Source organism: Scaptodrosophila lebanonensis, unplaced genomic scaffold (genome assembly GCF_003285725.1).
Source record: "Scaptodrosophila lebanonensis strain 11010-0011.00,11010-0021.00 unplaced genomic scaffold, SlebRS2 tig00000001-arrow-pilon, whole genome shotgun sequence".
NCBI classification, from domain to species: domain Eukaryota; kingdom Metazoa; phylum Arthropoda; class Insecta; order Diptera; family Drosophilidae; genus Scaptodrosophila; species Scaptodrosophila lebanonensis.
In genome coordinates this window covers 1,169,555-1,194,219 of record NW_022060529.1, presented here as the reverse complement: position 1 = coordinate 1,194,219, position 24,665 = coordinate 1,169,555, and the positions used below count along the sequence as shown (strand labels likewise).

Below are 24,665 nucleotides of genomic sequence, written 5' to 3'. Positions count from 1 at the left end.
TGTTTTTGTTGCATACTTTAAGTTTGTCTTTTAACGTACATTTGCTTGTCTTGTTGAAAGTCTTGAAATTTGCAATCTTCTTGCATAGAGTTTGCCTGGCTGCCTAGGTGCTGCTTAAGTAGTAAAGTAATTAGTTGTTTTTGTTTGTTTTGTAGTATAGTGTAATACTTGCAACTTGTGACTTTTTCTTGGATGTTCTTTAAATTTTATTTGGTGTGACCAATTTTTTGTTTTTTCGATAAATATCATTTATTTTCTTCTTGCTTGCATTCTATTTCTGTTTGTTGCTGTGCTGTTTGTTGTTTGTTGCTTGTTGCTCTTGTTGCTGTGGTTGTTCAATTTCTTAATTCGTTATTTTAATTAGTTCAATGGAAGGCAAAACATGTGCTGTAGTAGACTTTTATTATTATTTGCTTGCATTTGATTGTTATGATTATTATTGTTACCATTATGATGATATTGCTGTTGTTGCTGCTGCTGCTGCTGCGGATGCTGCAGTTGTTGTAATTGTTGTTGCTGCTGCTGTGGATAAGCCATAGCTGCTGCTGCTGCTGACTGCAGTTGTTGCTGTTGATGCTGATGCGAATGAAATTGCTGCTGCGGCTGTTGCTGCTGCTGGCGATATAGCTGCTGGCTTAGATTATTATTGGTATTGGGAGCGGCACTCGCGCTATTCAAATGCAAGATGCTCAAATCATCGGCCACAGAATCATAATCACTGGAGTCCTCACCATAAAGCTGCAATTTAAGTTAAAACACCTAATCATTTCGACTTGTATTTAAATTTGTGATTTATATTTCCACTGTTCCACAAGGGAAAATAAAAATAATCCGGCAATTCGTGATATGCCGATTCATTTAATACATTTTGTTAATCATGCATGCTAGTGACAAAAAAAGCAGTATGTATATGTTAAGAAAATGTTCTTATCCAAGCCACGACTATAATTTTGTCTGTGCATTTGATGCGACAGGAAGGGACTTATCTACCATGGGCAGTCAATCACGAAATACGGAACTTTACTGTTTTCAATAATGCCACATGAAGCTAGCGATTGCCAAGAAGCCACTGGAGTTGGCCAAAAGTTAGGGCCTTATTTAGTCCGGAGTTGACACCTTTTTCCTGATGACAAAAACAAAGCAGTCCGTGGAGAACTGCGAAAATCGGTTGTGTACATTATTTAACAGCAAGGATAAGAGCTTAAAGTCATAGTGTTATTAATTTATCTTTCTTATTTACTTTAGGTTACTTGGCACCGTTCAGTATGAATAATTATTTGGCCTACTACGTCTGTTACTAGAAAAGATATTAGCATTTTATTTAACTTTGATATTTCAGTATTATGTCTTCATTACATGCGGCGTGATTCGGAACGAGTGAGTGTCTACACTCAGGAACAAACTCGCAATGGGATTCCCCTGCTAGCTCGTGTGAGCTATGCCAGGCCCCGTATAGTGTTATTTAAGGTCAGAAACAAAACAGTATTGGCATAATATTGCTTGTAGCAAGCAAACTACCAAATGCTATTTCATTTTTCCTGCAATCTGTACTGTGGGCATCAGAAGTTTTCCAAATATGCTTTAAATACTAATATACTTGTATGTTCGAGTATGTAACTTTCTTAGGGACGAACTTCTTGTCTAATTTGTAAACAAATACCCTTTACCGAAAACGTCAATATGTCGCGCAAAAAAAGTCTTAATCTACTAAGTACTTACACGCATATTATACGGATGCAGATCACACGTCTCGTGATGTCAGACGCAATCCTCCAAAGACATCAGCAATGGGTTCACATACTCAAAGCCTTCGAACTCCGATTGATCGATGCTATCAATGACATGGCTATGGTAAGAGAAAAGTTAAAATACATTTAATAGCTCGCAACTCACTAAATTGTAGATACAAAAGGACAATGTTGAGACTTACTCATCGTCCGGCGTTAGCTGCACTGCCTCGCCTGTAAACTCGGGCGGGAAGTTTGCCAAATCGCGATCTGAGTCTAAGCGTGGCTTAAATGGTGGCGAAACCTGTTTGCGTTCGAGCTGCATGGTTATGGATGAGTGTTTGATGTATGATGCATTGATGATCATTTATGCAAAGATATTGAAAAGAAAGAACGTTATAGAGAATATTCTACGCCAATTCACAAATGATAAACAAATTTATTGTTAAAAGCTAAACACACAAGTGAAATATGCATGGGTTTGTGTGTTTTTATTTTCTATGAGCGTGTCCATTGATGATGATAAGTTGGAGTTGTACGAGAGTTGTGGAGAGAGGGGCAAAAGCATGGCGAACGGGAGGGGGAAGCATGGATCGTCAAGAGTGCGAACATTACCTGTTAGCCAGTTGGCCCGTTCTGCTCTAGATTTAATTTTTGGAGAGGTTTACTTATTGGGTTTCATGCTTGGAGCTTATTTAACAAAATATATATTTTTGTAGCTAGGCTCTTTTGTTGTTGTTGTTTTTTTTTGTTTTTTGTTTTTTGCTCAAACTTACGGATCATCTGGCGTCAATTCAGCCGGTTCTCTGGTAAATTGAACGTCAAAGTTTGTAGTCATATATGGATCGCCAGGATCAAGGGTTGGAATATAAGGCGGTTGTACCTCCTTCTGTGCAATCTTTTCATATAAACACACGCATTTACATAGGTAGGTAGATATGTACAGCAAAACATATACGTTTCTTTTAATAAAATAAGATTTTAATGGCAACTATAAATTTATATTTCAACACGATTTCCCACAGATACGAGCATCATACTCGTAGCTCACTTCATCCATAAGAGCGAAGATTCTTAAATTTGGAACTAAACTTCTGTTTAAGATTCTGTTCTGGCGTCGAACAGATCCAGTCTGCATAACAAAGCTAGGAAAACTCTATTCAATAAATAGTTATATCGAATTTTAACACAATAATTATACTATACATGAGTCTGTTATCGATATACCTCAAGTCCGAATTACCTCTTCCCTAAGATTACATATAGATACTAAGCATTACTACACGTTTTTAACAGCTGTTCTGTTAGCGCTAGGCATATGGGTGAAGCATTACCAGATTAATTTTTACCTATCATCATCAACAGCACAGGGACATGTAGTTCAACAGTTGGGAGCACACTTACCATTTCCCAGTCGATGACTTTGAAGAATGGATGATTGACAATATCCATGAAGGCAGATTCACGATGGCAGCCCAAACGATCTGCCGGATTCTTGTTGAGGAAACCTTTGAGCACTGAGGCGGCCTTCACACTCAAAGAGCGCGGTATACGTATAGTTTTCTCCAGAATCACTTGGAACAGATAGTCCTCGGTATTCTGAGACAAAAGATGGAAATCAAATCAATTGAGAGTGCAAACTGATGCTAAACTCAAATGGCAACCAACCTGATCCGGGTTTTCAGATGCGCCGGCTATGTCAAATGGACTGCGTCCAGCCAGCATTTCATAGAGCAACACCCCCAGCGCCCACCAGTCGACTGAGAATCCATAATCCTCGCCGCGCAATATCTCGGGCGCAATATAATTGGGCGTGCCACAAAACGTGGACGTAGTATCGCCCGGTCTAATGCCTTCCTTGCACATACCATAATCGGTTAACTTGATATGACCCTCGTGGTCCAGCAGCACGTTGTCGAGCTTCAAGTCCCGATAAATAATGCCCTTCTCGTGCAAGAAGTTCAGCGCCAAGCTTATCTCCGCAGCATAGAAGCGGGCATGCTCCTCAGGCAGTCGCCGCTGTCGTTGCATGTGGTACATCAAGTCGCCACCGCGCACAAACTCAATAACAAAGAAGAGACGTGAAGGGGTCTGGAAGCAGGAGTGCAAGCCGACCAAAAACGGATGATTCGACGCCGTCTCAAACACATGCTTCTCCGTCTGCACCCAGTCAATGTCCTCGTCGTCTGTGACCAACGCCTTTTTGATCACCTTCATGGCATAGATGCGACGTGTCCGCCGCAACTCGACCATCAGCACTTTGGCGTAGCTGCCGCGTCCGATGACGCGTATCAGCTCGAAGTCACTGAGCGAATACTGACGCTGTGTGCCCGGCTCTAGGGGGTCCTCGGGCGGCGGTGGCGCCACAATGTGCGTGTGCTCGTGCGTTTCACAAGCATCGCCACCGACGCTGCTGCTGCCAACCGTTTCGTAAGGCAGCGGCGGTAAAGGAACGGGCATCGGATCACTGGTCTCCTCAGCGCGATCCTTGATCAGCGGCTCCGGCTGATCGGTGCAGTGCTTTTGCACCAACTTGTGACACTTTTTGTGTACCAACAGCTTGCATTGTATGCACTTGAAACCCTGACGACCCAGTCCCCAGATGCGATCCTGGCAATAGGCACAGAAGGCGCGCTGTCACGAGAAGAAAGCTTCATTAGTTCAGAACAACTACTTGTATATATCTTCATTGTCATTAACTTACACGATTGAAGCGCTTGGCCTGGAAAATGTGACCATTGACGCGATACAATTTTCGCCAACGGCGCGCGCCACGTCTATAGATGCTGCCTGCAATAGATAACCACATTGAATGAAGACTTTCAAAAATACATACAAGTATATAATGTATGTGTGTACTCACGATCTTCGCCATCGCAGGACAAACCAGGCGCTTGAGGAACATTGGGGAATACTGCAATGTAAGGATAGAAGACATTCAATTATATAGTACTACTATATATCAAGATAATTACAAATAGGACAGCTGTTTAGTATTTGCTTGCATTCTAAGTCTTATCAGATAGCAACAAGCCATAAGTTTTTACTTATAAATGGATTTTTTCCCAGCCACATTGGACAAACGTTAACACATGACGGCACCAACTCTGCGACTGACGCACACCCAGAGCGCGCCTCACTTTATCAGGAGTCATCAATGCCACGCACCATGGCCAGCAAGAGCGCGCAACAGATAGACACAAGCATTCGGAAGCCGATACTTAAATACCCTCATTGCAGTTTATAATTCTAAAAAGCGTTTAAGGATATTTCGAAATGTTATATTAATAATTACACCTTTTGAACCCACCTAAGACCCACACAAGTCTGAGACTATAGTACTAGAGCAGCTGCACATAAATTCCTTAAATTAAATATATACTCCTTTGATTCTATACGTGTATACGTTTCTTGTAAATATTTAATTCTAAAAACATTAGCCTTTATTGGAAAAACATTTTTTGCATTAAAACATTCACACATTTTGTAGCAAACTTTTTTTTTTTAAACGTACACTACTCGAATAAAGCTCAACATCTAGCATACCTTTTCAAATAAATTTAGAATTACATTATTCAGCTTACTATATGTGGACAAACAGTCCCACAATGTGAGTTCGTTCCTGAATATATGGCTCGGTTCGAATCACGCCGGAAGCATGTTTTAAAAGTTGCTTGTAGTTTTTTTTTAAGTTTCCGTAGGAGTTAGAGCATGAGAAATATCGATGGCACTATCGATACTATCGATAGTTTTAAATTTTTCGATAGTTCGTTCGTAGAAGTGCACGTTAAGAGGAATACAGAAAATTGGCAAGTGCAATTTTAATTTATTCATATTTATTTAATTAATATAAATATAATATTTCTGAAAGTCGATTGGTGGTGTTGGCTGTGGCTGGAGTAGGAAAAAAGTGGACAAATTTCTCAAAAGAGAAAGTTAACATGTTTCAACAAGTAAGTCTTGTGTTAATAAAAATGTGTGTTTTCCTTCTTTTTTAAGAAACAATGGTCTCTGAACCCAAAATTGAAAGCGCCACAGCAAAGGGAGAAACATTGTGGAAACATTTTAAGGGAAAAACGCCTTTACAACAATATACGCTTGTTCAACCCACTAACATGTACAAAAATATATCTTCTCAATCAGCATTGTACAGGATCGTGACATTAAATAAATTATGTTTTTCTTTAATTCTTTTTATTGCATTCAAACTTCGATGGAACTATCGATAGTATCGATGGATTCATACAAAATTATCGAAAACATCGAGGTACTCTACTATGGATAGTTATCATGCTCTAGTAAGAGTGGTCTTATATCTAAATAAATATCAAACTGCCGTGTTATGGCCAAATCTGCAGGCCAATTCCGCGAAATAAAAAATACATTTGTTGAAAGTTTTTTTAAATTTAAATTAATAATTTGAAGCGATGTGCGAGTATTTATCTTTGGTTCTTAGCTTTCATTCCAACTTATGAAATATGACGATTTTGGCTGGCCTTAACCTTAAACGCACTTTCGTTTTTGGGCTTCTATACGATTTACAATGCCTTCATTGTAATACGAAAATAGAGCATTGTGGCCCGCTCTCTTGGAAAAAAGAGCGAGGCAATGTTTCCAAGAACAGGGTACATTATTAATTAAGTTTTCCGCATAGCAGAAGAGACGACTGCCTGCCATTAGTAATTGAAAACGATGGGCGCTGTTCACTGTCTAACTGACTAACTGACTGACTGGCGGCTTGTGTGGATCTCTGACACAATTGACTCCAATTGTTGACGGAGATATCAAAATTCGTCGGCATATTCGTCAATTGGTCATTCAAGGGTTCACGTTTTGTTTGTAAGATCAATTCGACTTGTCGCCTAAGCAATAATGTTGCCGATTTTGACCTAGAGTATATGAATAAGTGCACACATACGAATATACAAGTATACACCTATATACAAGTGTATATTCATATCTAATCAGCACAGTGTGTGATAAGAGTGACAAAATTTGTTTGGTTTTCTGTTGTACAATAGCAAGCACACAGAAAAGAAGCCAGGTAAGTATTATTGTATACCTAACACTAAATGCTGTTGGCAAAAAGATAACACTGCAAATTTATAGACTTTGCCTGAAAATATTGGGAAATACAGAAACATATTTACAATGCAGTGCCATAAAACTCGGCGATTATGCAGTTCGCGGTCACGCATAAAACTGTGCATGTGTGCCAGTGGCATTGGAAGTAACATATCGTACCGCCATTTGATATGGTAATCTGAAGATATGAGACTGCCGCTTTACACTCTGCTGGTGAGAAGACCATTATTGTTATCTCAAAAAAGGGATGGACTTTTTTCTTTGAATGTGAATCTATCAAAGGGGAACGAAGCGCTTGGCTACTAGTGTTACGATTTCGTTCTCAATCAGCTATAATTTTCCAATTTCTATATGTAACCAGTAAGAACTTCCTTTTGCAATAGTTCCTAAATTTTTAGGTACATTGGGGCTACAAGTTTCAGAAAAAGTTTAAAAAACAAATCATTGTTCTAACATTTTTCGGTGCTTAACAATGTTTTGACTCTCTGATAATGATGAGTAAATCTTCAATTTATAACAAAAAACTCAGCACACTCAAATGCCTTTCGATTGTTAACTAGATTTTTGTGAAGAACTACGATTTTCAAGGCAATTTAATGTAGTTCGAACATTTTCCCGAAACGATTCCAAAGTAAGTAAGTTAGAGAATCGTAAAATGAACAATTGATTAATCACTTATTTGTTCGTAATCACTTAATTGTACTATATGCACATTATTGATATTGTTATCACAGCTCATGTATTGGAAAATCACATAACATAATAGTACTGATATTGATTGATTCAAGCACAGTTTATTTGATTCGTTCAGAGCCATCGCCAATACTAACACGAAGTGCCTCCACTCATGAAAGTGGCCGTCTGAGTGCTATAGATTTGCGCCGCCTCGCAGAAACCGCTCCAGATGATCATTGTGTGGCGAGTTCAACGCAGGTCAGACGCAATTTCGATTTTTTTATTTTAGATAATCAATGTCTACGAATCAGTCAACGGTGGGAAATGGCACGCGCGGAAGGCTCTTGACTGGCTGCCTCCCAGTGAGAGGTCTAACGACGTACTGAACGCGTCTTTGGCGTAGCACCGCCAACAATGGTCTAAGCACAGAGCGAACGAGAAGGCAAAAGAATCAACAGATTCAAGTGGCAATTGAAATGTCACTAGAACTGAATGACATCGCGGTCTTTGTCGATAGCGTTGTCATTGTCGCCGTCGCCGTCGCCGTCGCTGCCTTCGTCTCCATCTCTATCGGCTAATTAAGAGCAAGTTAGTGAGAGCGCGACGAATGGCAAAACGAAGCAAACCGATAAGATAGTAGCACCGACAAACAAACAGTCCAAGTCCATACATTCTATACATTCGGGGGATGTATAAAACGAACCAGTTCGTGCTCCGACATTAGGAAAGAAATTCTGCAATGCCTCAAGCAAGAGAGAACGCTACAGTCGAGCGAGCCCGACAGTGTAATACCCCGTACCCAGATAAACTTCCGACACTGAGGTATATGCGCCTCTAGTAGAAGCTAAAGAAGAAGATGAGCGAACTCGATGCTGCAGCTTGTGGGCGTAGTACCGGAGTTAAATGTTTTCGCTAATAACTTTTCTTAGAATTAACCGATTTAGATGAAATTTGAAACACACGTATAGATTAATATAAAATTATGTGTGCAAAGTTTGGTTAATGTATATTTGGAAATATGGGCAGTATTGACGAAATTCTGTAGCGGGGAGGGGGGGAAATTCCAAAAAAATAAAATAAACTCGTCCTTTGTCGGATCTAGGAGAATCTGGATGCCAACTTTGGTTATTCTAGCTTTTATAGTTTCTGAGATCCTTGCGTTCATCCAGACGGACAGACGGACGGACGGACACGTCTACATCGATTTCTCTTGTCATGCTGATTCAGAATATATGTACTTGATGGGGTCGGAGATGCTTCCTTCTGCATGTTAAATACTTTGCACAAACCTAATATACCCTTTTTACCCTACGGGTACAGGGTATAGAAAACCAAGCCCGTGTTATGCGCTATGAGATCACCTACGAGTGCTCCAATATTAGCTCGATAAACCAGAAACAAATGTGATTATGTGTGCAAATTCAAATGTTAAAACGGTATATAGAAACTAGCCATAGAGATATACTCATACGTGTATTTGATAAACAAAAGAAATCTGAATGTCAGAGGAGGAGAATGAACAACTCAACGAAAACCAAACAACAACAACAAACGAGTATAAAGCTGTAACTGATTGATTCGTTATTTAGTCCGAGTAGATACTGCTGCAATACTCTAATCAAAATATTATATACGATCCTTAACATTATGATTTTTGTAATTTGTTGTATTATTTCTCCTGTGATTTAAGAAAATATATATGTAATTCATTTACACAAGTATATCGTAACTTAAATTTGAAAATAAATTAATAAAATAATTAAATGAATTAATAATACCTAAATGGTAAAATGGTATACTAGGTTAGTTAGTTGACGAGTCCGTCCGTCTGTGTACCTGTATACACGCAGGAAGTATATGCACTATAATAACTAAGCCCGGTTTAGCTTGGTTCTTCCGAGTTCTTCCACTTTTTATAGCCCGTGCATTTATTGGAGACATTTGGTTAATGCCTACTCATCAAAGGGGCCTCCAAGGGTCTCCAAATAATACAAGAGACCTAAAGCAACCAAAGCCGAACTTGATTTCTCCCGCAAATATTAATTACCTGTCGCATATGCCGGTTCGATCTCCTCCTCCGACTGTAGATGATGCTGCACCGGCAGCTGTTGCTGTTGAACAGCGGTCATGGGTACCGTTGGTATGGGCACTGGTATGGGCAGTCTCTCATAGTGGATGCACTCGTGATGGTACTGCTGATGGTGATGCCCATGGCCGTTGTGTATGGTGCCCAAAACGCTGCTGCGGCCACCAATACTGCCGCTGCCGGCACCACAGCCATTCAATCCACTGCCTGCACTGCCGCTGTGATGGCCAATGCTGACGCCGCCACCTCCTACACTGCCACGGCCCTGACTATGATGATAGTCCATGAGTATGCCGCCGCCTCCACCGCTGCTGCCGCCGCCGGAATCATCAGTTGTGGTCGTGTTCGTATTGTGACAACGACTGGAGCAGCGTCCCAGCGAACCGCTGCCCGTACTGTGGTGCCCCAGGCTGCCCATATGGCCGGGAGCTGCGCCTCCCAAGCCATGCATGGCTAACATGCCACCCATGATGGAGCCGCCGCAGCCCTGACTGGAATCCGAGCCGGAATCGTGACCCGTGCAAACGGCGCCTGCCGAACCCGGACGACTTAAGGTGGCATGCGGTGGCGTCACCGAAGCCGTAGTCTGCATATAATGATGCGTATAGGGATGAGGATGTGGCACATCATAGTCGCCGGTATCGATGTGTCCGGTCGAGAGGATGCCAATGCTGCCAGTGCTACCGACTCCGCCGCCACTTTGCAAACAGCCCAAAGATCCGTGCGCACTCCCATGATGGCTGTGGCTGTGATGGCTGCCATGATGACTGCCTCCATGAACGCTGCCGTGAGCGCTGCCGCTGCGACTGTGCAGAGAGACACCCCGAGTCAGGGTGTTATTGGCCGACTGAATAGAGCTTACCACCGCACCCCGGCACATGATGTCCGACAGCTGATTGGCCTGAATGTCGAAGTACTTGGACTGCTGGTGCGGGAGAGAGCAAAGGCAAAGTTCACTGAGTTGCTGTTGCTCTGCTAGGTTACTGATGCCGCCTACCTGCGGACTATCCAGCTGATCCAGCGATTGCCGTCGTGCCGCATAGCTGTCCAAATGTGAGAGCAGCTGTTGAGCCGCTGGACAATTCTTATTGGAATGCTGATGCAGATGTTGCTGCGATGAAGTGAGCAACGGTGGCGGTGGCGGTGTTATGGAGCCGCATGGAGAGCCCGGACAAGGACTTGAGCAGCGCGACCGGCAACTGGGACTGTAGCAGAGAGTTTCCCCTCCGCCGCCACTGCCGTCTCCTTGCTGCTGCTGCTGCTGCTGCGTTTGCGTTTGTTGTTGTTGCTGCTGCGGTTGTGATTGCTGCTGCTGCTGCTGTTGCTGCTCCTCCTCCTCATCCTGCTGCTGCACTAATTGCACCGGCAATGGCGTGCACTGCGTTAGACGTCGTGGCGAACGGCCGCGATCTACAGTTGTGGCCGACCAGTAGCCCCAGGCCATCTTCAAGTTTTGTTTAAACTTCAGTTGCTGTTGTCGTTGTTTTTTGTTGTTGTTGTAGTTGCTACTGCTTTGGTTTTTTGAATTGGTTTACTTTGAAGTTTCTAGGCACAATTGCTGCTGGCTGTTTCGTTTCGTTTCGTTTAATTGCCGCAAATTTGCATACACAGTGGAAAGTCTTGACAACGCACCTCTTTATAAATACAATTTATTATAAAGACATTTTCCGGTTATTCTTCAATTCAAATAATCTCCAATATTACTTTTTAGCTTTTCAGATTTAAAGAATACGATTATTATCGATGAAAGAAATCTAAAAACACTGGATCACCATGAAAGGATGCTTTAGAATATTTGTCCGGTTCTCGTATAACATCGAAAGTTTTCAAGAACATTCTTCCAAATCCAGAGGCTTCAAGTAAATATTTTTTGCATATAAATAAGAACACGATTCTATATTTAAAAAATAATTTTATATTAAGAATTTTCATGTCTGGCGGACTAAGCCGTCAAAAAACCAAAACACAAAGGAATCAAACACCACTGAATGTTGGGATCAAACCATGTAAGAATGACTAAATCGATAAGAAAAGTTTTTAAGCACTCCCAAGTACCATAGGCTTCAGTAAATATTTGTTGCATATAAATAAGTGTACAATAAGTATATATTAAGAATTTTCACTGTAAAACATGTCCGGCGGGCTAAGCCGACAATGTCAACATCATCATGAAGAAGAAAACAATCAGAGAGTGGGTAAAAGTTTGACACATTACGAGACAATGGCTGGCGGTGTTAGGCATAGACGGCGCCAATGTGTCTCTGAGGGCACATGGCACAGCAACAATAAATATACGGGTATAAGTCAGGCCAAGGCAGCAAGAGGAGGAATAAAATAGGCCGCCTTAGACTATACAATGGAAAGTTTCAAAGCCAAGCAACAAAATGCCGCAAGCCCTTCCTGCAGTTGTAATGATTGATTAAAAACGAGGTGGGGGGCATTTAATGGTTATGGTAATGTCATAATTGAAACGCACAGTGCACATGAGCCACATGTGCGTGGGCGTGGTTTCTGGGGGCGTCATGAAGACGTTAAAGCAGAAGCAGAAGCAGCAGCAGAAAACCACACCTAAAAGAAAAAAAACAGTTATTGTGTAATAACGGCAAAGGGCAGTGGGCGGAAAGTCATGCAGCTGCAAGCGTAACAGCTGACAGCTCTGACAGAGACACCAATACCCACACAGACACACACACACACACACACACACACACACACAGAGACAGAGACACAGAAAGAAATACCAGTATAAACGCATACAGAAGCGCTGCGACAATCACAAACAATTTAACCCAAGTCAAACGAGCGCACAAGTTGCTGCAAATTGACAAAGGCGTGAAAAGCGGCGACAAAGACGATGGCGGAACAGACAAGGCGAGAAAGAGAGAGGCAGAGACGAGAGCGGGAGCACGAAAAAGAAAACATGCAAAGCAGAGAAAGAGAGAGTGCACAGCAATTGATGAGAGCGAAAGGAAATTCGCTCACTGATGCGATGCCCCAAGAAGTATGCAACAACAAACAACCCTCGCTACTTGCCTCCTCAACCATCCCATCCCATCCCATCCACACTTGTCTTCAGAGCGCCCTCTCATCCAGCTCGCCTAGATCAACTAAATTTCTTGCTGTGCACTCAAGTGTAAATAGAAAACTGTGCCTGCCCTTCCTTTTCTTCAAGTGTATTGGTAGGTCATCGAAATACTACAAGTATAGCAGCCTCACGTTGTTGTTTAGACCATTGAAATTAAGTATTCCACTTGCATGCATAATTCGCATGATTAACGAGTGGATGCTGTTGTCAACCACATCGCCCCATCCCCCCATCCCCCACCTTCGATACACTTGAAATCAAGACGTTGTTGTCGTTGCTCGTACACCCACTTAGCTTTTTGTTGCATTATGCCAACTAAGCGCTATATAATTTAGCAGGCAAACGTCTCCTTATAGTTTCCTTTCTTTCCTTTTTGCTGATGCTAGCAAACAAGAACAACAAGCCATCCTGTCCCCTGCCACCCTGCCACCCTGCCCTCCTGTCATCCGAGCAGCTAGCAGGCAAATCAACTGCCACTGCTGGTGCTGGTGCTGGTTGGAGACCACAACGCATTGCTGCAAACTGCAGTCGGGAAGCTCCACTGAGTTCGGTTGCCCTCTCCCATGGGGTTTTGCTGGCGTTTGCTAAAAATAAACACACACTGCCGCCATTGTTTTCGGACTGCAATTGGAGCATGAATATTGGTTGCTGGCCTGGTGGTGGGTTGCTCGGTCTCTGGCGGCTCCCGGTGTCGGCAGCTTCTTTCATGCGGTAACTCAATCAGAGTGGCATAAAAGCCGAAACGGGAGCTCGCTTTAAAGTGTGTAAAGTTGATAGAATGCCGGCTCAGAAAAATGAAATATGAATGAGGAAAATTTACTCGTAAAGAGTGCACTTAGATAATAATTTGAATAGTGAGGATTTATGTGCTCTAAAAGATTGTTTACAGAGTGCAGGAAACACTACTAAAGTAGAACAATCTTTACAGCAATTCTGAAGAATAATGTCAGCTTATCCGGCACATTTTTAAAGCTTGGTCACTTTTTTTAGCGCATTTAAACATAAATGTTATTGAGAATAAGGTCTGTTGACCATTCAATATCTAAAATGTGTAAGCAAACATTAAAGATAAAAACCTTGAAACCTTTCGATTTAATTTAATGTTTGCTAGAAGTTTAGTTGCACTTGCTGCTTATCTGAAGTATTAGTTGTAGGAAACATTTAACAAATTCTGTATGGCTATGTTTTGAAGTCAATCCGAACCTAAATGGACCTAAATTATTAATTGCTCTAACTTAGCATTAGAAGGAACTTTGTATTGGTATCTGTATGAAATATGAAAACACATGCATTGACTTATTATACGAAAAACCATCAATCAAATATACGATCTTTTTACTATAAACGGCCTACAAGTATAGCTGACAAACTTTCAATATTACTAGAAGTAAGGTAGAAACAATTTAAAACAAGATGTTATGTTTTAAATCGTTTCTACTTCTTCTAATGAGGGGCACATTTTTTATCGTCATTTTATTAAACGAAAAATCTTGTTGGTCTTTGGTCTGGTTTTGTCTTTGCAACTGTAGAAAAGTATAAAGATCAAAACAAATTGAAACTAAATAATTTCAAACCAAACCATCTCTTCTTTTTTTTAAATTAAAAGAAAACGTAAACATAAGTTTGGATTTTAAAGTACAGCTGCTAGCTGTTTAAATACAGTTAAAATAAGATTAAAGAGGTTGAGTCGGTTCATACATACTGTATACTTCAATCGCAACACAATCATAAGGATTATTTACTACAACAAAATTAATGATCGGCAAATCATGAATATCATTATTATGTTGCCACATTACATTTGAAGCTAAAAGCCGATTTTTCATTGTCATGTGTACATTAGGATTATTTTGGCATTATGTCGAATTGCTCAAAAATCTGAAATATCTTTTACCTTATTGTGTGTATTTATAGGAAATATACAGAAAAATGTTATATATTATTTTATCAAATCATTGATTGCAGTCAATATCTTTTGGCATTCATCAGGACATGCACAAACTGCCTACTTTGCTGTTTAGCGAAGCACTTTACTTTTCATGCGATAATAAGGCTTTGAACGACCTTCCATTATTGCCAACTATCCTTAAGATACATCTAGCATAAATAGTTAAACATCAATTTGTGAGCTCAAGGTATGGATGAAGTGACGTCAAGAGCCAGCTACGGCCAGAACAGCTGTCTCAAATGTTGCCTGACTGAGGTAGCTGACTGGGCTTTAAGTAACTGTAAACTTGCCGCCGCGCTGACTGGCACCTGCTTTCGATATTTGCAAGATATTATGCCCATGACGCAAGTTGCTTGCCACCATAAAAACCAAGCACACGGTTGTAAAATTTCACGGCACCGGAGAAAAACAATTTGGAAAAAAGAAGTTCGTGGGCGGCAGGGCCGGGGAGGGGGGAATCAAATGGGAGTGGCCGCTTGGACGAGTGTTGGGCATTAAGGATGCTCATGCATGTAAAACGAATACGAGATGATGAGATGGGAGTGGTTGGAGGTGACTTTGGACCTTATGTGCATATTTAAGTGGCCAGCTATATAACGAAAACAAAAGTCATAGTGCGATGACGAAGGGGGTGGGGAGGTTGGAGTCTGTTCGCTTGGACTAACAATAATTTCATTAAGCCCAATGGCATCATTAAAATATGCCAAACAATCATAATGTGCACTAGAATGAATCTCCAAAGAATACACGACAGGGCAGCGACAAAGCGAGAAACCAAAACAGCGACCTCGACGGCGATAGCGATAGCGACAACGCCAGCGACTCCGACAACTATGCTGATTATGATGATGATGATGATGATGATGAACATGGGCAAGGGAATAAAGACGATGCTACGGGTGCGTCTTGTTGCAAACGTCAGCCGAAAAACCGTGCCCAGAGCTGCCTGCCTGCCTGCCTGCCTGGCTAGCTGCCCGTCCGCCCTACCACCCGCCCCCATTGGCTGGCTGCCTGGCTGGCTCAGCAGCCGAGACGATTCGGGCGTGAACGAGAGCCGAACGCGACGGGAACGATGGCGGCGATGAGTACGACCGAGATGGGGCAGGTTCAGCAGCACTTGTGTGTGCGCAGCGAAGCAAAATTTGAAATGCCTAAAAGTATGCAACGCGAAAATTGTGTTGCTTTGGGTCGCCAACTAAGTGCGCGGGCGGCTGACAAGGTGCAGTGAGAAGAGACGAGGCGGGGCGGGGCGGGGCGCACGTTTTAGTTATGCAAAGCGTGTTGCCACCTGACAGAAGCAGCAGCAGTAGCAGCACCAGCGGTGGCAGCAACAGCAAAAACAACTTAAACAACAAGAGCCATAAAAAGGAAAAACAAGAAGCGAAGGGAAACGAAACGAAGGAGCAACGCCTTAAGGTTTTAAGAAATGTCTAAAAAATGTTTAAGTTCAGGCGCACACAAAATTCTACCGTCGGCAAGTCATCTAGCATTAGTCTTTGATTTTTAAGGACACCTACGCTAAATCGTATTTGCCCTGCGGCTTTTGAAGAGATATCGTATGTGGGCGCCTATTTGTATGTACATATGCCTTTGTATGTGCATGTGTGTGTGTGTGTGTGGGTGTGTGTTTGGTCAAGCCCAAGTTTTTGGCATTTTAGGACCTAGACATTTGGCCCACAAGTCGAGTGAGTGCAAGCAAAATCAGCGCTTGATGAAGTGTAAATGCCTGGGGTCAAGTTTAGGGTGGGGATGCAAACACACACACACACACACACACACATGTGTGTGCATGTGTACATGTGTGTGTGTGTGTGTATGCCGCCAACAAAACTGACGGCGTCATGTTTGTGTGTGTATCGTCGCTGGCTGTTGTTTGCATGTGTCTGGCACAGCAGCCGCAAAGTATGCAAGCGAAAAGTATCCTGCGAAAAACTAAAAAAGAAAATCAATGACTCGAACGGCAATCGATGAAGAGCATTACATTCAAATGTTTCTCGAAAACACATACAATCAAAGTAGGAATGTTAATGCTTGAGATGGGAACAATCAATATTCGACAAAAGGCGCTGCCTATCGCAACACAATTTAAAACCTTACAAGCAGCAAGCGGAAAATGGAATTGTTCTCATTTTAAAAACCAGACAAAAGACCAGCACTATAAAACTACTATAGACTACAACATTTGCTTGGCCAGTTTGGGAATGAGAGTTTGGGAATGAGTGCATGAAGCAGCTTTTCAGATAGTATTTTATTTGCTTTCATAACCCTAGAAACAACTTGTGTGGATGTACGAAACAATTTAACAATGTTAGTGTTCACTTGCCTTTAGCATCACAAGTCTATTTGACGCTAAGAGGTAGGCAACAGCCTTCTAACAAGCCCCAATAAGCTGTAAGTTAACTTTTTATAGGTTTCAGAAAAGAATGAAGACTAACATTTGCAAAATATTGGGCATTGTTGAAACGATTCTCTCAGAGTTCGAGCCCTTGGCAAAACTAATCTACGTAACGCAAATTAAAGGCATGAATTGCAGCTCAAAATTAGGCGAGCGTTTCGCAATGAATTGAAATTCGATTTTTGCACCAGCACACCCCAAGTGCATAACAAGGCTGAAAGTAAAAAATAGTGTAATCGCCTGGCACAATTTCAACAGCAGTTTTTCCATTCGCCGTCGCGTTACACAAATTTTCGGCAACTAAATCAAACGCGATGCCTGAAAGTGGGCAATTCTTTTTCTTTCCTTCTTTATTTTTTTGTTTTTCTTTTCTTTTTTTTTTGTTTTTACATTGCCCAGGGGCAATTGATTTTTTTCTTTCGCGTCACTTTTTCTCTTTTGTTGTTGTTAATTTGGCAAGCCAACAATTTGTTGGGAATAATTATATGCAATTTTTGGCACTTGCGACTTTCTTCTCTGGTTTTTTCTTTAGTTCGTTTCGCTGCCCACATCAACTAACCGCAAAATTTCGTGAAGCCGTTGAATAAGTATACAATATGAAGTAAAGCTGATATACTAGATATATGTATTTGACTGGCTCTGATGGCCTGTATGTGTATAATTTTGGGTAAATTTGCTGCGCGCGACGCGTTACACAGCGACTGAAGCGTAACTTCGAAAATTATCCGCACAGCACTTCCTTACGGGCGAGAAGCTACGGCGCGAGTGTACGAAGCAGTCCGACGACGACGACGACAACGACGTCGACAACGGCTGCTCGCTGTGCTAGGGATATTTTTTGTACACAAACACATACGCATGCACATGGATTATGCGCCCTGTTCAATGTCAGGTGACGCAGGCGGCAAGCAGGCAGGCAGGCAGGCACGCTGACAGTCGAGACTCTAATTTGCTCTGCACTTGCGCTCAATTTTTTCTTTTCAAACTTGGCGTCGACTTTGTCGCTTCAACATTGCCCCATTAAAGCAAAGGGACTGACTGGACTGAGTACTCTCTTCACTGCTGGCAATGCTGCACAGCTGTTTTTTAAAGCGGCTATGGGAAATTCTCTCGCTTCTCGCATCTCTCTCGCTCTCGTTCTCGTTCTCTTCATGCTGTTACTATGGACCTACCAGACTAGACTGCCGGGCAACCTGGGCGTATGAGTTATGCGGGAAATTGAAACAATTGCGGGCACGTATGCGATGAGTTTTTTGCTGTTGACTGTGGGCCAGAGTTGCCATATCTTGGGCGCATAAATTATAACGAGAAGCCCAAGGGGTGAGCGGCGAAAGGCGAGTTGCGGTACGCCGGAGAAAGGAAGTGAGGTTAGAAGGGGTTGAGCAAGGGGCATTCAGCTCGTCATTGTTAGCCGGAGATGAAACCGGAAGGTAGCGAAAACACAACGCAACCAAAACAACAAGGGCTTATAAAAACGAGGCAACTCACACATACGCACACACGCATATAGACATAGAGCTATTTACTAATCAACAGCAACCTCAACGCACACGCACACACACACATGCACACGCATACATTCAACAAAGGTAATAACAATAACTATACAAACATACGCACACACAAAGCAGGAAAAACATCAACAGACGTGCCGTGTAATGCTTTTAAGGTATATTCCAGATGGTGTGTGTGTGTGTGTATATATGATATGGCGGTAACGGTAATATAATACCTTGACTTACACACAGACACATTCACACGCTAAGGCACACACACACACACATTCACACACATGCATATGCACAGACAAACTACACAGTATATGCTTTTAATACATTTTAAGCCGCATTTTTTCACACGTGGCCGAAATACACAAAAAAATACACGACAAACAACAACATGAAGAATAACAAAACCAGCAGTGTTGTTGTAGCAGAATGGGGCGTTGTTGTAGTTGTTGTTGTCGTTAGCAATTTATTTTTGCTGTCGAAATATCTTTTTGTCATTACGAAAATTCAAAATGCAGAGCCACAAAAAAGGGGCGACGGCCACGACCAACGTTGCAGGCAAACTTTTGTGGTAAGCATAATTAAGCACAGAAAGTTAACTAAACAGACCGCACACATGCATGTTCGTATCTACATATGTACATATGTATGTAGGCGAGCCTGTGTGTGTGTGTGGAAAGCTTTTACGCAAGCACACACAAACAATATTTCAAACAAAAACAACAACCAAAAAATAACAAACACTGAAACCACAAACAATTTAAATTTCAAACTTAACTGCTGCCAGCAAACAATTTAATTATAATGAATTATAAACGAGGCTGCCTGCCGGCTTCCTCAAATATGAGTAAAGAGCACAAAAAAAAAAACAAGAACCTAAAGAAATGAGTAAGAAACAGAAACCACAGCACACTTATGGGCGCCACAAGACGTATAAGCATACACACACACAAACACAAGCATAAATATGCTACATTCTGTGTATGTGTGTGTGTGTGGGTGCAAGTGTAATATGCCTGCACGAGTTAATTAATATTTGATGTTATTAACATGGCAGCTCAGTTGTGCTCCAGCTTCTGGCTATGCTTGTAACTCGCCTGGGAGCAGAGCCCAGTTTATTGAGCTAATAAAGCACGAGCATATTGTTTAACCAGGCTTAAATGTACATAAAATTGCTCTTTAAATAGCAGCATGTGACTTATTTTTGGGGTCAAAGAATGGCAAGTACTATAGAAGCATCTGCTGCTGCAACCAGCCACCAGCTATGGTCAATTAAATAAAAAATATGTAAAACTGTTGCATAGTTTGAGGAACTTTAGCAACAACAGCTGCGAGCCAAGCAACAAACAAAATATGAAGCACAGCTTTAGACGTTTGTTTAAAATTGTTTCTGATGACTTTGTTATAAAAGAGCCCACCACGTAGGGCCTAACTGTGACAGCTGCTACTTAAATGGGTAGATAGATGTGGAAAGGTGAAAGGGTTAAAAAATGACTTATTTTTTTAAACAAATTACAAATGCCATCATATATCTCATGTAACTTTTATTCCAAACTTTTGACTCCCTTGGTATTTTCTTTGCAAACATAGGACCGACCATAGGCTGTGAGAAGACAACATTATTCAGGAATTCAATGTACCTGGTATTTTTAATTGCGCTATAGTTTATGGCTTTATTAAGAAATACGTTTAATATTTAAGTCATCTAATACTTATTCGTAAAATGTGTATGATACGAGTATATGCCATTTATTAGCTCACATTCAACTCTAATGCGAATCATACAGCTATACTTATAACAGCCTATAATGAGACCACTGCAGAGCGTTAGCGCAGGAAATTATACACACACGCATATCTTGAGTATCGAAATTATTTACTCTACATTGCTTACTTTACCCAACTTTCCATAGCTTTTTTAATACCACATCAACTAACTTCCGCAGGCAGCTGTTAGTCAATTAGGTTTTGCTTTTATTCCTTTAACCTGTCGCATAGTTTGGGTCTGTTGCATAACTTTGTTCTGGCAGCACAACTTTGGCCAGTTAGTCAATTAAATTTCAAAAAGTTATTTTGTAAAAACATGTAAACGGCTACATAGTTTAGGCCTTAATTGAAAATTGTTTGTTCCAAGGTGGATGACTGTGGGTGCCAATAAAAAATGTACATGGCCTCCGACATTATTCTATATATCAAATTGCAAAGTGCGGTGGGCAACACAAAAACAAAATCCAAAAGCAGCCTAATAGGATTGGCCCTTAACCAGTTTTTAGTTACATGAAAAACAGAGCATAACAGCATACTTTTGGGCCTTTGTTCCACATAGTTTTGGGTGCGATGCTCTCATTCAAAAAATAAATAAACAACGGTGTACAGGAAAAATGGTACGCCGTGTTGCTGAAAATAAGAGCCATAAAAGTGTAGAGCCCTAATTTAAATAGACAGGGAAAAAATTCAACTGAAATTTGAGCCATTTATACTTTTTATTTGTGTTAACAAAAATGTATTTTTGATGAGAAGCCATAAAATAAATAAACACACAGTTCAACTTTTAAATTTTTCCGTTTTGATAACTTTAAGAGCAATACATATTATATTAATTTCACTTTCAAGTTAACGAACACGACGAAAAGGTCGAAAAGTGAGTGTGCCGAGGCTAGTTTTCATTGATAAATAAAAAGTGGTTATTTTATAAGGATAGTTATCAAAATGGAGAGTCGAGTTCTTTATTTTATGGACGCTGTAAGAATCTCTTATGGAAAGTTTTTAAATTCAAAGAGCTATTTACAAATTCTACATTTTACAAATTCATTTTTATACCCTGTACGCGTAGGGTAAAAAGGGTCATAGTATGTAACAGGCAGAAGGAAACATGTCCGACCCCATAAAATATATTCTGAATCAGCATGACGAGAGAATTCGATCTAGTCATGCCCGTCCGTCCGTCCGTCTGTCCGTCCGTCTGTCCGTCTGGATGAACGCAAGGATCTCAGAAACTATAAGAGCTAGAATAACCAAAGTTGGCATCCAGATTCTCCTAGGTCCGAGAAATGACAAGTTTATTTTATTTTTTGGAATTTTCCCCACTTCTCCCGCTACAGAATTTCGTCAATACTGTCCACATTTCAAAAGCTACATAAACCAAACTTTGCACACACAATCTATGTACAGTTATCTTTAGTTACTAGTTTTATGCAAATCGGTAAATTCTGAGAAAAGTTATTAGCGAAACAAATTCTCTCCAGTACAACCCCACCAACTGCAACAATACAAAGTATTTCACTGTCGGGCTTGCTCGACTGTAGCGTTCTCTCTTGTTAAATGTTGACTATATGCCAAAATAATTATAACTAACTCTGGTCTAAATTTGATGATGCATAGAAGCCAGATTATCGCACACAAAGTAACATTTTGTTTATGATATCGGTACAAAAATGACGATCGAACAAAGAGCAAATATTAAGCTCGGTTAAATATTTAAATTAATGAAACAAGTTTCGGGCGATAATTGCTTATCCTTGCACTTGTTTGAAAGCTAAAATTCGTGATTAAGAAAAACTGAATGACTTCCTAAAAGAAAACCGCCAAAATCAGTGATGAAATTAATGGAAATGAAAACAAGTGGAAAAGCTTAAATTTATAACTTTAACTTCCTTGAAAATATACCTAACCTGACAAAACTTAGCATTCGGACACATAATCATTACAGAGTAGAAGAAAAATCTCCAAATGGACTATTCTGCACATTTTAACCAAGCAATTGGGTGCCTTGCTTTTTTTTTTACTCAAAATCGAATCTTAATGATAAATTACTGTCCATATTCAACTAACTTGCCTCTATATGACTATTACCTTTTGGAATTCTACATTTGTCAATAAACAGAAAAGGGTATAAGGACGTCGAAGCCTTGAAGCCATTCTGAAAGATATGCCGGCCAACGGTCTATATACTGCTATATCGTGCAGAATTTTGTATTAAGTCGGGCGTTTTTATTTTGGGACGCACCTTATCACAATTTATTGATCTTTATAATAAGGTGCGGCCTTACCTTGGTTTTCATTTAAATTATCTCAAATATAGCCAATTAGAATTGGAGAGGATGACACGAATATAAAATCGGAAACAGAGCCGTGAGTTGTAAGAATTAAATTCGTATTAAAATGTATCCATTCTAAGTAATGGCACGAAAAGCTAATAGGTACCAAGTGGGTCACGCAAAAGACCAATATATTCATATGTGTACATACATGCACATATTTTCATTTGTCTACTTATGCTTAAAAAACTTTAGATATAACCGGAGAGCGCTCTTATCGCATTGCAGCGTAAATATTGAATAAAGCGTACAAATAATAAGCAAACAACTCGATAAGCAGGCTCTGCTGACTCACCATGTATGACCAACTGGGTGTCGTAGTTCGTCTCATATAGTCGTATGGCCTCATCCAGTTCCATGCTCGTGGAAATGGTGCATGGATCGTTCTCCTCGTCCACCCACTTGATGGTAAATGGCTGGAGGGGAATAAGAAAACACATGATGTGACAAAAGTTCAACAATACTATGTATATAGAATTTGGAGTATCAGTGGACTTACCTGATCCACGGGAAATCTGCAAATGTTGCGTATTTCATAGCACAGTTCCTCGTAGGATATATTTTTATTAATGGTGGTAATAATGATTTGGCCATTGTAGGCCGTCTTCACTGTAATGCTGTTGGGTGAGGACGTCAATAGGGAGGCGGCATTATTTAATGCACTGGCGGCCCCGCCGGCACCGCTGCCATCGTTTAAAATTTGCGAAGGCATTTTCTGCATTTGGACGGAGGCGTTGTCACAGTTTATGTATGTATTTATAATAATTTGAGTTGTTTATTGTAATGGTGTGAATATAGTGAATTATTATGTATTTTATAACAATATTTAAGAATGTAAATACATGCCAAAATATCACAAAATAAATTTTTGAAAAAAAACTGCAAAGAAAACGTATTAAGTAACATAGTTAATAATTAAATATACAGTACACAAAAAATGTGTGCGAATTAATGAGAAATATGGTTATTGTTTATTTATTAATTTAATTTGCGGCATAGCTGTCAACCCTGACATTTGGCACAACAACATTGTGCCACAGGTGGTTGTTGTTGCTTGCTCCTTGGCCGAGCCTACAAGCACCAACATAACTATGCAAGTATGTAGTTACAAACGTTTCACAGCCATGATTCATAGCAACAACAACAGCAACTATACCAATAAAAAAGTAACGCCCTCTGTATGGGCAGAAAGTAAATCAATGGTCAAAGAAAAGTTAAGTAATGGCAAAACAACTGAATTTAATCGGCGCGTATAGTAACAGAGCGAGAAAGGTTTTACACTTTACTTTAATTATCATTATCGTCGTGCATTGACCAGCTAGCCAAATAGTTAAAGGCTAGGCCGCAACCAGAACAGCCAGTCGGAGAGAACCAACAAATACCAAAGCGTAGCAGCGACAACCTGTTTTTTCTCTCCATCATCAGCATTTGCATTTTTGTTTGCAATCGCCACCGACACTGTCGCATTAATTAATTGTTTGCCATTTTCTGCACATTTCTAGCAACATTGTCTAAAGAGTTCAATTATTTAAACTATTGATGCCTCTGCTTACTTTAACTGTCGCAGAAAAGATTAAGCAAAAATGCCGCACACTATATGGGAATTTTCTAATAAACACGCACGACGAGTACGCAAACACAAACGGACACAAAATAATAAGTAACTAAAAACCGACGAACATTTTATATTTACAATTTATTAGGCACACGCGCAATTAGATGCTAAATTGTTGTTGCTTGCAAACGCAATTCATTTGGTTAATTACGCGCAGCAAAATTAACAAATACTTAAGGTTTAGTTATCGAATGGCGGTCGATAGCAAGTCGATACCAGCAGATAACTTATTAGGGCGGCCATATTATCGGTGTGCCCAGATCGCCACTGCCTAAAATTGCATACAACAATGAAACGCCTTTTTAGTATACTCCCATATGGCAATTGGGTAGAGCAGGACCGCCAAGATAAATGTTTTATTTTGTTTTAATATTTCTAAACAAATTCAGAAAAAACAGGGTATCTGTGTGGAAAGATTTCAACACGTTTGGCTATAACGTATTG

At 40.6% G+C, this 24,665-nt stretch overlaps 1 protein-coding gene across 8 annotated transcripts; it reads right to left on the bottom strand.

Moving 5' to 3' along the window:
• Positions 1-509: 509 nt before the first annotated feature.
• LOC115631257 (atypical protein kinase C) lies at positions 510-24,348 on the bottom strand. 8 transcript variants are annotated; one of them, XM_030531094.1, is made up of 10 exons: positions 24,160-24,348; positions 23,106-23,485; positions 22,902-23,022; positions 4,591-4,641; positions 4,432-4,517; positions 3,396-4,361; positions 3,132-3,326; positions 2,504-2,625; positions 1,720-1,846; positions 510-738 (listed from the first exon to the last, which is right to left on the bottom strand). In XM_030531094.1, exons 2-9 carry the CDS (start codon positions 23,325-23,327, stop codon positions 1,759-1,761), a joined length of 1,851 nt encoding a protein of 616 aa, XP_030386954.1. In that variant the 5' UTR covers positions 23,328-23,485; positions 24,160-24,348; the 3' UTR covers positions 510-738; positions 1,720-1,758. The 8 variants fall into 8 exon arrangements, with proteins under 8 accessions (XP_030386954.1, XP_030387034.1, XP_030386577.1 ...); XM_030531174.1 differs by lacking the exon at positions 2,504-2,625 and adding an exon at positions 1,931-2,046 and having other exon boundaries at positions 24,160-24,344; XM_030530717.1 differs by lacking the exons at positions 2,504-2,625; positions 24,160-24,348 and adding exons at positions 1,931-2,046; positions 23,893-23,919 and having other exon boundaries at positions 23,106-23,321.
• Between the last annotated feature and the right edge of the window lie 317 nt (positions 24,349-24,665).

What these genes read in the sequence shown, in the direction of transcription:
- LOC115631257 (XM_030528359.1), bottom strand. Translation starts at nt 11,017, where the DNA reads ATGGCCTGGGGCTACTGGTCGGCCACAACTGTAGATCGCGGCCGTTCG. An exon ending in CGAACCGGCATATGCGACAG is followed by an intron (nt 4,642 to 9,534) that starts GTAATTAATATT and finishes CTTACATTGCAG; the next exon opens with TATTCCCCAATGTTCCTCAA. An exon ending in AGGCCAAGCGCTTCAATCGT is followed by an intron (nt 4,362 to 4,431) that starts GTAAGTTAATGA and finishes TTCTCGTGACAG; the next exon opens with CGCGCCTTCTGTGCCTATTG.